This window comes from Condylura cristata, unplaced genomic scaffold (genome assembly GCF_000260355.1).
Source record: "Condylura cristata isolate star-nosed mole 26May11 unplaced genomic scaffold, ConCri1.0 scaffold00004, whole genome shotgun sequence".
Taxonomy (NCBI): domain Eukaryota; kingdom Metazoa; phylum Chordata; class Mammalia; order Eulipotyphla; family Talpidae; genus Condylura; species Condylura cristata.
Genome location: NW_004567105.1, coordinates 2,535,208 through 2,547,809, shown reverse-complemented (window position 1 = coordinate 2,547,809; position 12,602 = coordinate 2,535,208). Strand labels below are relative to the sequence as shown.

The following is a 12,602-nucleotide window of genomic DNA, read 5'->3' as shown; positions in this document are numbered from 1 at the left end:
TGCCCCTAAGCGGGCCCAAAGCTCAGGGCTGGGGAGCCTGGGGTCCCCCCTTGAATCTGCAGCAGGAGGGCCCTTCTCCCTCCCCTTCGCCGCCCCACCCACACCGCAGAGGGCAGAAGTCCCCGATTAGCTTTAAAATGCAGCCCCAGGGTGGAGCTTGGGGATTTTGTACCCGCTGGGGCCTCCGTTTCCCCTCTGGTTGGGATAGTAGGAGGGTCTGGGCTGCAGGACCCCAGGCCTGGCCGAGGGGCGTGGCTCTCCCCCGCACCTGTGGGCCTCAGGAGCGAGAGCAGCTCCTGAGAACCTTGGGAGATGGCCCGGCCCCAGGCCCCTGTCTGTGGGTGGGAAAGCCCGGCCTGGGCAGGAGGGTGATCTCCGGGGCTCCGTCCCGCGAAAGACGCCTCGGAGCGCACGCTGTGGGCCGACTCAGGACCAGGTCTCCCTGGGGCTTACAGACGCTAGGTTGGGTGGCACAGCCGCCACATCGGTGCCAGCTGGGGCCTCAGGCAGCCCTGGGGCTGGGGAAGGGCGGCTCGGAGGCGCCGTGAGGTGCCCTGCCCTCCCGAGGACGGGATGGTCGTGGGTGAGGGGAAAGGGCTCAGGTTCTGCATGAGGTGCTGGGGTGAGGGAAGAAGAGGGGGAGCAGGAGAAAAGGGGCTTGACCTGGCAGCGCGGGCCTCTCCTGGGGACGCGGCACAGTCCTCTGCCCTTCTTCCCTAGACCTGGACATGCAGTTGAGACATCTTTCCCAGCCCCTCCCCATCTCTGGCCCTGCCAGCTGCCTGGGACCCCAGCCCACCGACCCCCAGGCCCTGCCCCCACCCACCACGCTGTCTCCATCCCTCCCGTCCGAGGTGTTTTCATCACCCCTCCTCCCCACCCCACCCCTGTGGGCACACCCAGCCTCCCGGCTCCCTAGACATTCCAGAACGCCCCCACACCATTGGCACAGGAGTGGGGTTGCCCCCGGAGGAACCGAGGAGCAAGGCTGGAGTGCGGGGTGAGGCGGAGAGGATGGAGTCCCCTATTCTCCTCGAGCAAGAGAGACGGTGTGTGACGGGGCGCTGGGGGGCACCGGCCGAGGGGCCGGCTCCTCTTGCTGCCACCACGCACCTGCGCTGGTGACGTGGCGCGTCCTGCCCCCAGCACCAGCCCCGCAGAGTGCGGGGCCGGTGGCGGGGCTGAGGGAGGAGCGGTCACTCCAGGCTGGCCGTGGCCACTGTTCACCCTGGTCCGCGGCGTTGCAGTCCGTCGTCACCAGCTTGTTTCTAGTGTGTATATATGTCGGCCCCATGATGCATATATACACAGGTATTAAACATATCGCTCTATATAATATTATATATGTGTGTGGTATCCAAGGAATCACTTCTAATGAGGGCTAAAGATAAAGAATTTAGCCAGAAAATGCAGCCATCCTGGGCTGATGAGAAGACACTTGGGGGTCATCAGGCCATTTGGCAGGATTTGGGGGCTGGAGCCATGAGTCAGGGGTGATTTGGCAGCGGGGGCAGAAGAGGCCCTACCTGGGCCCAGCTCTGCCCGATGGCTGCTGACCACCCGGTCTAGGGGGCAGAGAACATGATGGGAGTCTGTGGCCCACCGGGAGGGACAGGATTAAAGCTCAGATTTGTCTTCAACCTGTCGCCTTCCCAGGGCCCTTGGCATCTGGGGTCCCTGGCCTGGCCAGAACTGCATCCCCCACCAGGCTGAGAAGAGTGAGGGCGGTGCGGGCGTCGGGGGGGCAGGAAGGCAGTGAACGGTGAGGGGCGTCATTCCAGGGCCGACCCTGACTGGGCGGCCCAGAGCAGAACTGGGCCTGGGCCCACCGCCAGGTCAGGCTGGCGAACGCGGTCACGGGGGACGAGTGCCCTGGTGTCTTTCTGGGGCGGGGCTGCATTCCTTGCTGGGCAGTAATCAATTTAATGGTCCTTTTAAAATGTCTGTGTATTAAAAATTTAAGAATACCACACTTTAATATTAAATATTCATAAGGTCTAGTATCTTGATAATAATGTAGATGTTTTAATAACAATTTTTGTCCTTCTTAAAATAAAATGAAAGAAACTTGCCTCGTTTAGCCTTTGTTCTAGAAAATAAACACGTGCGCTTTGACCTCTGTCCCCAAGGTGTCGCTCCTGTTCCTCCCTGCCGGGGCGGCTGCTGCACGCCAGCAGGGCAGAGCTCAGGCCTAGCGACACTGTCTGAGAGGTGAGGGGCCAAGGGCCGTGCCCTGTGTGAACAGGGCACCCAGCTGAGCCCCGCTCTGGCAGTGCCTCACTGGCGGCCAAGCTGTGCTCTGCTCACGTGGCCCCGGCAGCCACCAGAGCCGGTCAGGCTGCAGTCAGCCTGCTCTCAGCCCTGCAGGGGGCGCCCGGCAGCACCCAGACGGCTCTCACTGGCGTGCCCTGCCTTGGGCTCCTCACCCTGTGCCCATTCTGGGTGTGGCTTTTCCAGAAGGCTGAGGGGACATGAGCTTTGGAACACGGGCCCAGTGCAGCCCTGGCTCCTCAGGGCCCCGGGGAGACTGGTCACGTGGGCCCGGCTTCCTCCTCGGCAGGAGTGTTGTGCATTAGCCGAGCGAGTGCACCTGCGCTACTGGCCCCCTGGCTGCTTCTTCAAGCCTCCGGGGTGCAGTGATGGAGGGCGTCCTGGCGGAAGGGGAGGTGCCGGAGACCCAGCAGTCAAGCATCGGTCAGGTCTGCGGCAGGGCTGGATGTTTGACAGATCAAGACGGGGCGTGAGTGCCTCCTGCGTGCCGGCCAGTGGGGGCTTCTGTTCTCCCCGACAGCCTCAAGGCTTGGGCCTGGGCCTTAGAGCCCAGCAAGTGTCAGCGAGGCTTCCAAGGACCCTCACACAGGAAGCAGACCAACAGGCGAAGTCCCTTTGGGTGATGGCCGGGGGCCTTTGCGGGTTTTCAGCACTGCTGGCTGCACCACGAAATCTTAAGCCGGGTAACGTACAGGTCCTGAGAGGAATGCAGACACCATGCCGTGGTGACGTGCCACGGGCCTGCACGGCCCCTCCCGTGAACCCAGAAGATCAGCAGACACGCAGGACAGATGCCGCGAGCTGACTAAGTTCTTAAACTCTCGGGTTGGCAGCCAGTCCCCACCCCCCTGCGCAGCCCATCAGCCCCAGGGTACAGGATGACTGCTGAGACCTGAGTCCACAGGCTTGGGGAGCCAGAACTCTGGAAGACTGGGGTGAGTGGCCCACCGGCGGGGGACACCCCAGTGCAGGCCAGGCTGGGCCGGAAGAGCTTCGCGGGGGAGCAAACTGGCTTAGTCCCGCTGTCCTCGGTGCCCACTGCTGTGTGCCTTTCACGTGTGTGCGATCCACACCCAGTAAGGTCTTGACTCTTAAGATTTATTTTCATTCGTGCACGCGTACAAGATGCAGGGGGTGAGAGGATTCCCCAGAGACGGGAGCAGAAGAGGAGGATCTACTAAAATCCACTGCTGAGCGGGGCAGGGGGTGGGGGTAGGAGAGGCCTGCTAGTGCTGTGGGTCAGCTCCCTGGCCACAGCATGGCTGGCCACAGCTTGATAACACTGAGACTTTAACCCCTGCGCCCCCAGGGAGACCCAAAACCTAGGTGATTTACAGCTTGCAGCCAACTTCACCCACCGAGGGGCCAGAGCTGGCTGGTTCTGGGATTGAGTGCAGACCCAGTCCTGGCCTCCAGCCCCGGGAGTAGGGCCACGGTAGTGCCACCCCCACCCCGTGCCCCGTGGCTCCCTCCTGCCCCCACTCTGGTTCCTCCCTGCTCCACTCCCGGGGGGTGGGGGCATCTTCAGAAACTACAAGCTTCTGTCGCCACCAGCCAGGAGGCCTGGGCAGTTTCTGGGGAAAATACCTGCAGACCTTGGGGAGCAGCAGCCTGAGTCCCTGCGCTGCGTGGCTGGGGACCAGGAGTCGAGCCCACCTCTGCGAGCTGCTTTGGGCCTGAATCCAAGACCGCAAGTCTGATCCAGCAGGTGAGGCGCAGTAACAGCGTTCTGACCCGCCGGGACTCAGACCCAGTCTCCCAGTGAACAAGATGGCCCCGTGGGGTCTTCTCACCTGACCCGGCCTCCTGTCTGGAAGATGCAGGCTGTCCTGGACAAGGCACAAAGGACCTATTCCTGGTGAATTGGGGCAAATGTCACCCTCACAGGCCCAGGGGTGGGGATGGAGCTGGGATGCAGCAGCAGACTCTGCCTCAGGCGGGTTAGCCAGGAACCCCCAGAAGTGCAGAGACAGCATACCTGCCTTGGCCCTTGCAAATGCTTCCTGGGCTCCCCAGCTGCTCTGCACAGGGTCCTGCTGCTCTGACCACCCCCCCACCCCCCACCCCCACTGGAGGTGCTGCCACTGGGCTGAGTTTCTCCAGTGCCTGAACTCTCTAGGAGTAGGAGCTGCCCGGCCAGTGGGGTTCACTCCCAGCTCCTCACAAGGCCTCAGCCGGAGCCTCAAGCAAGAGCTCGCTGTGGTCTCAGAGGGGCTGTGCACTATCAAAAGGTCTATGCGGACAGCTCCTGGGAAAGTGCTGGCTGGGGCTGTCCCGCGCAGGTGATCTTCCAGACATGTCGGGACTTCCTGTTGCCTCTGAAATCCTGCTCTGGGCTGTCTTTGTGCTCAGCCAGTCTTGCACAAGAGGGGTTCTGGGCCCCGAGTGGCCAAGGCACCAGCCTGCACGTCCCAGGTCAACTCACTCCACGCATCCACCCCGGGGCCTCAGAGTCTGAGCGCGCTGGAAGAATAAATGAGAATCCACGTTTTTTATGAGGAAGGGGGTGGAGAGAAGGGACAGGGACAGAGATGACACTCCTAAGCTATGCCTTTGTTCCCAAAGAAATAAGTAAATACCAAAAGACATCTTTGTTGAACTTCTCAAGCTTGGAGCCTTGTGCTGTTTTTGTATTTTAAAAAGTTGGAATTAATTTTTAACTCATTGGGGAAAAGAACAAAAAAGGGGGGCATTAGCAAGGCAAGAAGGGGGGCTGAGGGGGAGGGGAGAGGCCTGGATAGGTCAGATTCTGTGTAACTCGAGCCAGCAGTGGGGGAGGTGGAGGTGGCAGAACCCCCAGGCGCGGGGCACGGAGCTGAGCGCTCTCTCCAGCTCTCTCTGCTCTGCTTTTGGAGCAGAGACCCCAGCAGTTGCGTGACTTGCTCAAGATCCCACTCCAGCCTGGCGTGGAGCCACCGCGCAGGCCCAGGCTGGCTTTGCCAGGGCTGGTCTTGGGTGGCTCAGGTGGCCGAGGGCAGAGGCCCGGTTCCAGGTGAGAGGGTTCGCGGGTGGGGTGCGCTGGCACTACAGTATGAATAAATGGCCAGCTGCTGCCTCGGTCCCAAGACTGGCCGGAAGCAGGATATCCCCTGGGGCCGCCTCCCCCACCGCCAGCCCCCTCCCCCCGGTGCGGCCCCTCCCAGCACTTGTCTGCCGGCACGGGCCCTTCTCCCTCCCAGAGCGGCAAAAGCAGCCCAGCCTGTGGGCTTGTCACTCCCCAGGAGAGCAGGCCCAGGCCCCGCGGATGGGACAGCGCCCCTCCGCGGTCTCGCGGGCGCCGCTCTCCCGGAGGCCAGTGCGGCGCTCGTAGCCGGCAGCCTGCGGGTCGCTGGACAGAGCCGCGGGGTCGGGGCGGGGGGCGGGGCTGCGTGCGCCCCTCCCCCTGCCCCGCCCCACCCAGGGCTCCCCCCAGTGTGCCCGGGGTGCCGTGCACGCTCCTGCGGGCGAGCCTCCTCACCTGGCAGCCCCTGCCGGCGGCTCCTGCCTGGGGGAGAACTTCCTTTGCAAAGTTAGGTAACAGGCCAGGCTCTCTGTCAGAGGATTGGCGCGGGGCCTCCACGTGCTGCTGCGAGTGGCACGGGGCCAGGCCCGCCCTGCCAGGCAGCGGGAAGGGAAGGCCTGGCTGCAGCAGCGCTGGCAGGTGGCCGAGCTGGGGGTGGACGGGCGGGCCAGGGCGGGTGCTGCCCATTGGCTGCCTCGGGCTCCCGCCCCGCCCGCCTCCAGCGCCTGCGGCTCCCAGGCCAGCTCCTGCCGCTCCAGCTGCTTCTAAACTCCCCTGCAAGCACCTCCTGCCCGGCCATGTCGAGCTGCGACCGGCTCGGAGTGGCCCCTGCCATGGACATGCCCGAGGTTCTCAAGTCTCTGCTGGAGCATTCTCTGCCTTGGCCAGAGAAGAAGACAGGTAGGAGTGGGGGCGGCCTGCCCTGGCTGGCTGCCCGGCGCGGCGCCCGAGGGGGTGGGAGTAGTCACTGGCACGTGGGAGGGCAGGTATCCTTGAGCTCGGAGGGTCCCCAGCAGGGGTCTGCCCGGCTCCTCCCTGGGCGGGAGGAAGGACTGGGGTACAGAGAGGATGGGGGAAGGGCGGGGGCCAGACGCTGCAACTCAGGGGCGGCCCCTTGGCCTGCCAGCTTGGGGAAGTCGTGGCCAGTGCGGGCCATGACAGGTGCTGCGCTCACGTGGGACCTAGCTGGGCCCAGTGCTGTGTGAGAGGCGCCGCCGGCTGGCCGTGCCTGCCTGCCTCCGTGCAGGTGCGGAGGGCGGGGGGCTGCGGACCCGCCCGGCAGCCCCCGTGTCTGGAGAGCAGGCTTCCCTGCGTGCTGTCGCTCCGTGCTGGAGGACTGAGTGGGGATGGATGGAGGCTGTTATGTAACAGGACCACAGGCTCGCAGCCCCGCTCCTAGGAAACCGCAGGCAAACACCAGGGGCGGTGGGGGGGGGCGCGTGCAGGGCAGCGGGGTGCTGCCACGTGCCTCCCCAGTCCTGCCTGAGGAACTGAGGAACCGAGGTCCCAGCCAGCTCTGGGGCCAGCTCCCCAGGGCCACCCACCTCGGGGCTCGCAGGGCTGAAGCCAAAGGGGACAGTGCACCCCACAAAAACTTCACAGGCCCCAACTCGCAGGCACCGCTTGCCAAAGCTCGAGACCTCCGAGCTCCTTATAAAAATAAAAGTCTCTCCCGGAAACACACTGTATCTTGGTGGAGAGAGGACACGCACTCCACGGGAGCCAGAATCCCGAGTGGCCCGGCCGCAAGTGCTTCAGAAGTTCTTAATGCAGCTGCTTCTCTCCCTGGTTCTCGCGGCCCCACCATCTGGCTTCAGACTGGGCCACCGGGGTGGGACAGCCCAGGCGCGGGTCACCCCAGAAAACCATCCTGCTTCCTGCTGTCTGGGTGCCTCTCCTTTCAAAGGGGTGGTTTGTACTTGGGGGACCGGTTTGCAAGCTCCCCGCTTTCTCCGCTCCAGGCTGAGCCTCAGTCCTGGCAGGTCACTGCCGAGCAGCTCTTGGGTTGGGGAAAAGGTGCCCCAAGGACAGTAGGCAGTGAGGGAGCCAGGTGTGGTCTCCTGGTCGAGACCTCCCAAAACCTGACTTTGACCCCACCCCGTCGCTGACCTGGGCACCCCCACCCTACCTCCTTCCCACCCGTGGCTGAGGCCACTTTCTCTAGCAGAGCTGACCAGGGTCCAGGCTCCCCTGGCTTCTGGCTCCAATGGCCACCTAGACACCCCCCCAGGACGCCCGTGCGACTTTTCTGCAGGCAGAGCTGGGCCCAAGCCTCTCCTCCGGTCGCGCCCCTTCTCCCCTTCTCCCCTTCTCCCAAGGATGGCCTTCCCAGCGGGGGCTCTGTTCCAGGCGTTTTTTCTGCACCAACTTCTGGAAAGACCTTGCTTCTCTAAAGCACACTGTTACTCTTTACACCTACCCTCTTTCTGCCAGCTTTGATCACTCTGGCCTCCTTTTTAAGAAGCCACGTAGCATGAAAATACTACAGAGGGTGACCTGGGCCTCGCTTTGAGTTGGCAGGCAGGGCCCGCCTCACAGGGCTCCCAGAGGCACTGTTGGGTGGTGTTTGCCTCCATCGGTCAATCTCTTCCCCTCCCCAGCCTGGGGGTGCAGGGAGAATACCCGCTGCCCATGTTTGTCGCCAGGATTCAGTGAGTTACCCGTGTGCAGATGTTTGCGAACCGTGAGGTGCTGGGTTGTCTTCTCTGGGCAAGGCAAAGAGCCACTGACCTGGCCTCATGCCCCTGCCACTGACATCACACTTGCAACCTGATCTCCTTCCCTCTGTCCACCCTCCTTCCCTGGGGTGTCCTCCTTGAAAGAACTGGATGTTGCAAGTTTTTGTGAGCTCACACAGGCCACAGTCTCCCGGGGAAACGCGTGCCTGAGGCTCCCAGGGCCTGGTGCAGCCTGCCCTGCCCCGGGGGCCCACTGCAGAGGGGGCGCATGAGGTGGGCCCATCTCAGGGCAACTGGTGGGGGACAGAGGCGGGGCTGGGGACTCCCCTCTTAGAGGCTCCAAGCAAACAGGTGGGGCGTGGTCAGATCGGCCTGGCTGTCCAGAGCTGCGGCAGCAAAAGCCTCGCGGTAGCCTGCACTCCCAGTGTGGGGGAGCGGGCAAAACTGAGGAGTGAGGCTGGCTTTCAGGGAGGAAAGAGGGGTCTTCCAGCTCTTGCACCCCTCACTCTACCTTCCAAAAGGTGAACGGCCACGCGCTGCCCTCAGGCCAGTGCGTGCTGGCCCCCGGCACACCCACTGGGGGCTGGGCTGGGCCACTGCCCCTCACCCGCCTCACCCACGGGAGGGCCAGGCTTACATTTCTGGTGGCACCTCACCAGGCCGAGCTGGGCTCCGCTGCTAAGGGACAGTGTCCTGGGCAAATGGCACTCAGAGGCTGGGACATTCCGGCTGAGACCTGGAGGGCGAGGCTGGCCGTGGATTTTAAGGCAGGGGACAGCACAGGGAAGACCCTTTCCTCTGCAAGTAAAACACGAGTCTGGGAATAAAAGGCCACAGGGGCTGCCAAAGGCGAGCGACGGCGAGCGACGCAGGCGGTGAGGCTGGGAAGAGCTGCAGAGGCCACGCCATGCAGAGAAGCCGTCACCTCCCTGCCTGCCGTCCCCGCCCACCCGCACCCACCCCGTCTTCTCGGGAAAGGGGCAGGTGGGGAGGAGAGGCAGTTCCAGAACCACCAAGGTGGAATTACTGTAAGACTCAGCGTCAACCGAGCGCTTGCTCGCGTGCAAGTCCTGTGCCCGGCGGCATGCCCGCAACGACCCCTGGTGCTGACGCTCGGGCTCAGAGAGGTGAAGTGACGTGCCCGAGGTCACACAGGTAGGAAGCATTCGAAGGAGGAATCAGGCCCAGGACCGGCACGCCACGCAGCACCACCAACATGGCTCCCGCTGAAGCGAGCACGCTACCTGGCAGTGGCTGTTGACACGTGGCAGTGTGGAGGCGAGGGCTTCTCTGAAGCGGCACTCCGGGGCAGCTCCCCATCTGTAATCTGAACTCTGGCAGCGGACAAAATGCGAGCCAAACAGGAAACCAGGACTCATAAGAGTATGAAAGAGTTGGGCAAGCACTAGCAAGGCGCCTCAGCCACCACTTCTCCCCCAGAGCACACTGAGGTACAGCCACGGCCCAGAACTATGCAGCCGCAGGTATGTGGCCGAGAGGAGGCGGGGTTGGCAGGGCGAGTGTGGGCACTGGCCACGGGGCGGCTCACCTGGGCTATGCCAGGCTCCGCGGGGAGTGGAAGGCAAGGACTGTCACTTAAGGCGACAGCATCCCAAGTGCGCACGGCTTGGCTCTGCAAGGCCTCGTCAGCCTCCACCAGCACCACCGACGGGCGAGCTGACAAGTACTGGCTGAGTCACCGCTAGGCGCCAAGCCTGTGCGTGCCTGCCTCTGAGCTGGCAAAGGACTCAGGTAACTGGGCTCTGGTGGCGCTCACTGGAAGCCTGGCATCGCCTCGCTCTTCACAGCAGGCTCAGGTCAGTGTTCAGTGAATGAGAAGAGAGCGGTGTTGCACCCCGCTGGCATTTTAGTGCCTCTGAACTTCAGGCTTAAAGAATAATCCAAACAGATAGAGTGACTGGAAAGAAAGGCATTTGTTCTCATCTACTCACTTGATCAAGCTTCTAGCTTGAATCGGTTAGCAGGTTTCTGGGACACCATAGCGAAGGGCTTGAAGTCTGCCCAGCTCTGGAAAATGGACGTTTCTCACGCTGGTGTCTGCTGTAGCGTAGGCCTCGAACCCAGCATCAGGCCCCCAGCCTCACCCCCTTCCCAGAATAGTTCTACTCCTGACACACAACCCCCAGAACAGAAGGGGAGGGTGGAGGCCCACACACGCCACGCCGCACACGCAGAAGCTCCCACCCACTCTGAGGTAAACAGGCCCATCTCTGTCTCCAGCTTAGGCAGAAGTCACGACCCCAAGGCCAAGTCGCTGGTCAGTGGCTGAAGGGAGACCCCACCAAGCCAGCTTCCCAAGCCCGCACAGTCACTGCCGCCCTCCAAGACCACCTTTCCCCACAAAGTCGTTGCACTGAAATCTACTACTCAAGAACACAGGGGTCCAAAAAAAAGAATACTAAGGTCTCCACTCATAGTCTTAACCACATAAAAACATGTTCCTTCCATGGAGTTTCTTTCTTTGTGGGACTCACAAACACCATGGGAATTCACTAATCTCACAATATTTATTCTCCCACTTGCAGCAGGGTAACGCTGTGCTGCTGTTCCCACTCGACTGATAGGGCTGGAAGTGGACAGAGGCCTCTGGCTCCTGTGGGTCAGCTGGTGGGTGACGGGGAAGCACTGGCCCTGCCTCTGTGCCAGGCTGTCGAACGCTGCCGGCTGGCCCTTCTTTAACCCTCCAGCACGAGAGGGAACGTGTTCACAATGTCCCTGCAGTGCCTGTGACATACCATTTAACCCCATGGTTGTCTGGGGGGGAAACCCTCTTGGGGAGTGCCAGGGTTTCAGAACAGAATCAAAGCTGGATCAAAGCTGTTTTGAAGCCCAAGCCCGCTTGCACTAACCAAGGTTTGTAGGTGAGCTTCCCAAGGCGGGGGTGCGTGGAAAGGTCTGATCGATGTAGACATGGCAGATAACGTAGAGAGCTTTATTTGGAGACATTTATTTATGCCCACAACCACCGGGGTCCTGGGCACAGCTGCGGGAGCAACACAGGCAGAGGGACTGAAGCACACTGCGGAGGGGAGCAGCGGGCGGCAGGAGAGTCTGCTGGCCATGTGGGTCACTCCCGGCCGGGGGTCAGCTCTTGGTGCAGCAGCACTGCTGACAGCTTCGTAGTGCTGCGCTTCAACCCCTTGCACCACCAGGGAGGGCTGGTAGAGAGCTTTCAACAACACTTAAATCTCTCCTCCCTCTGTTGTCCCACCTTTGTCACGAAAGTGTCGTGAATTTCCAGTTGTCATAAACCCTCCTAGCACCTTGAGAACTGCTCTTTCCTTTCAACGTCACACTAGTTAGTGAAAATACTCCCTTTACTTTAATCCAGGCAGACCGTCCACTGTCACACTGGCCTTTTTTTTTTTTTTTAAGGTTGCATGTCGATTTCCTTGAAATCTATTTCTAAAACCTCAGGGTTTCTCCAAGGCATTTTAGTTTCACAAGTGTATCACTCCCAGGAGCAACAACCCCGTGCACAACAGATCCCTGCACACACATGAGTATTTCCACTGAGCACAGACCTGTACTGGCCTCCGGGATAACTGGCCCACCAGCCGGCGCTGCACCTTGCAGTTCCTGTGCCATGATGACAGGCATGTGTGCAGGGTTGCAGTGCTGTGTCTGACCTGCATCTGGCTGGTAGCAAGCCCCCAGAGACCCTGTCCTAGCTTCATCTGCCGTGTGAGCAGCTGCCCGGCCGGGTCAGGTCACATTTTTCATCAGGTCAGAAGACAGAATGTTACTGTCCTTCTAGATGCCAAATATGTGGCCAAAAGGTCAGCATGGGGTACCTGGCAAAGGCTGTCAGGGGGAACCTACCGCCTCTGAACTTGAAGTCTAAGTAGTAAGAATCCAAACCCCAGCGCTGGCTTAATGAAAGGCCTGAGGTCTAGCGAGTGTCAGCGAGAACTTGAGGTTTGGAGCGGCTCCATCACCTGTCCTGGCCACCTCCCCGTTTCTGCAAACTTCTTGCCCAGCAGGCCTGCTCAGGGGCCCGACTTCTCCCCTCCCCAGTAAGCGCCATGCCTTTCAGTTGCCTGAGCCTTATTGGGAGGCCAGGGCTGCCGCTGCCCCTCCCTGCCCCGTGACTGGGGGCCCCATGGGCAGGCCAGGGGATCAACAAGCCTGAGTCCCTCCTGGGCCCGGGCTTGCTTGGGTTAAGCCAGAGAGTGCCGCTCAGGAGCCGCTTCCTGGACGTCCGCTGTGCCCACCCCTGCCCCCAAGTTTTGGGGCGTCTGGGGACCGCTAGAGGAGGTGGTTCTCTCCTCACCCTCCCCTCAAAAGGAGTCGGCTGTTGTTTTTCTAGGAAAAGGAAGAGACACGGATCAGAGCTGTTCAGGACTTGAGAATATCTAGCCCAACCCCTTCATTTTACGGCCGCGGAAACAGGCTCCCGTGAGCCCAATGGACTTTCCCAAGGTCACAGACCAGTAAGTGGGAGCACGCCAGCATGTACCCCCGCCCAGGGCCGGCCCCCCGGCCCCGCCCCACGCCGCCCACGGTCGTTCCCGCGGTGGTCAGCACTACGCCCAGCACCCAAAACCGGGCTCAGCGGGCAACCTGAGAGCCACCCGGGCGCGGCCAGGTCGGCTCAGGCCGGCCGTCAGGGCCGGTCAGGTCGCCGTGCG

General features: G+C 61.8%; 2 protein-coding genes across 2 annotated transcripts in view; both read left to right on the top strand.

Annotated features, from left to right (window-relative positions):
* Window positions 1-2,894, top strand: part of ZC3H7B (zinc finger CCCH-type containing 7B) — a 19,402-nt gene extending 16,508 nt beyond the window's left edge. The window contains exon 22 of the mRNA XM_012735115.1: window positions 2,792-2,894. Coding sequence (XP_012590569.1) covers window positions 2,792-2,894 — 103 coding nt within the window. The remainder of the gene's footprint in view (window positions 1-2,791) is intronic.
* Window positions 2,895-6,020: 3,126 nt separating this feature from the next.
* Window positions 6,021-12,602, top strand: part of TEF (thyrotrophic embryonic factor) — a 19,897-nt gene continuing 13,315 nt past the window's right edge. The window contains exon 1 of the mRNA XM_004675634.2: window positions 6,021-6,172. Within this exon, the coding sequence (XP_004675691.1) occupies window positions 6,070-6,172 (103 nt within the window). The 5' untranslated portion in view covers window positions 6,021-6,069. The remainder of the gene's footprint in view (window positions 6,173-12,602) is intronic.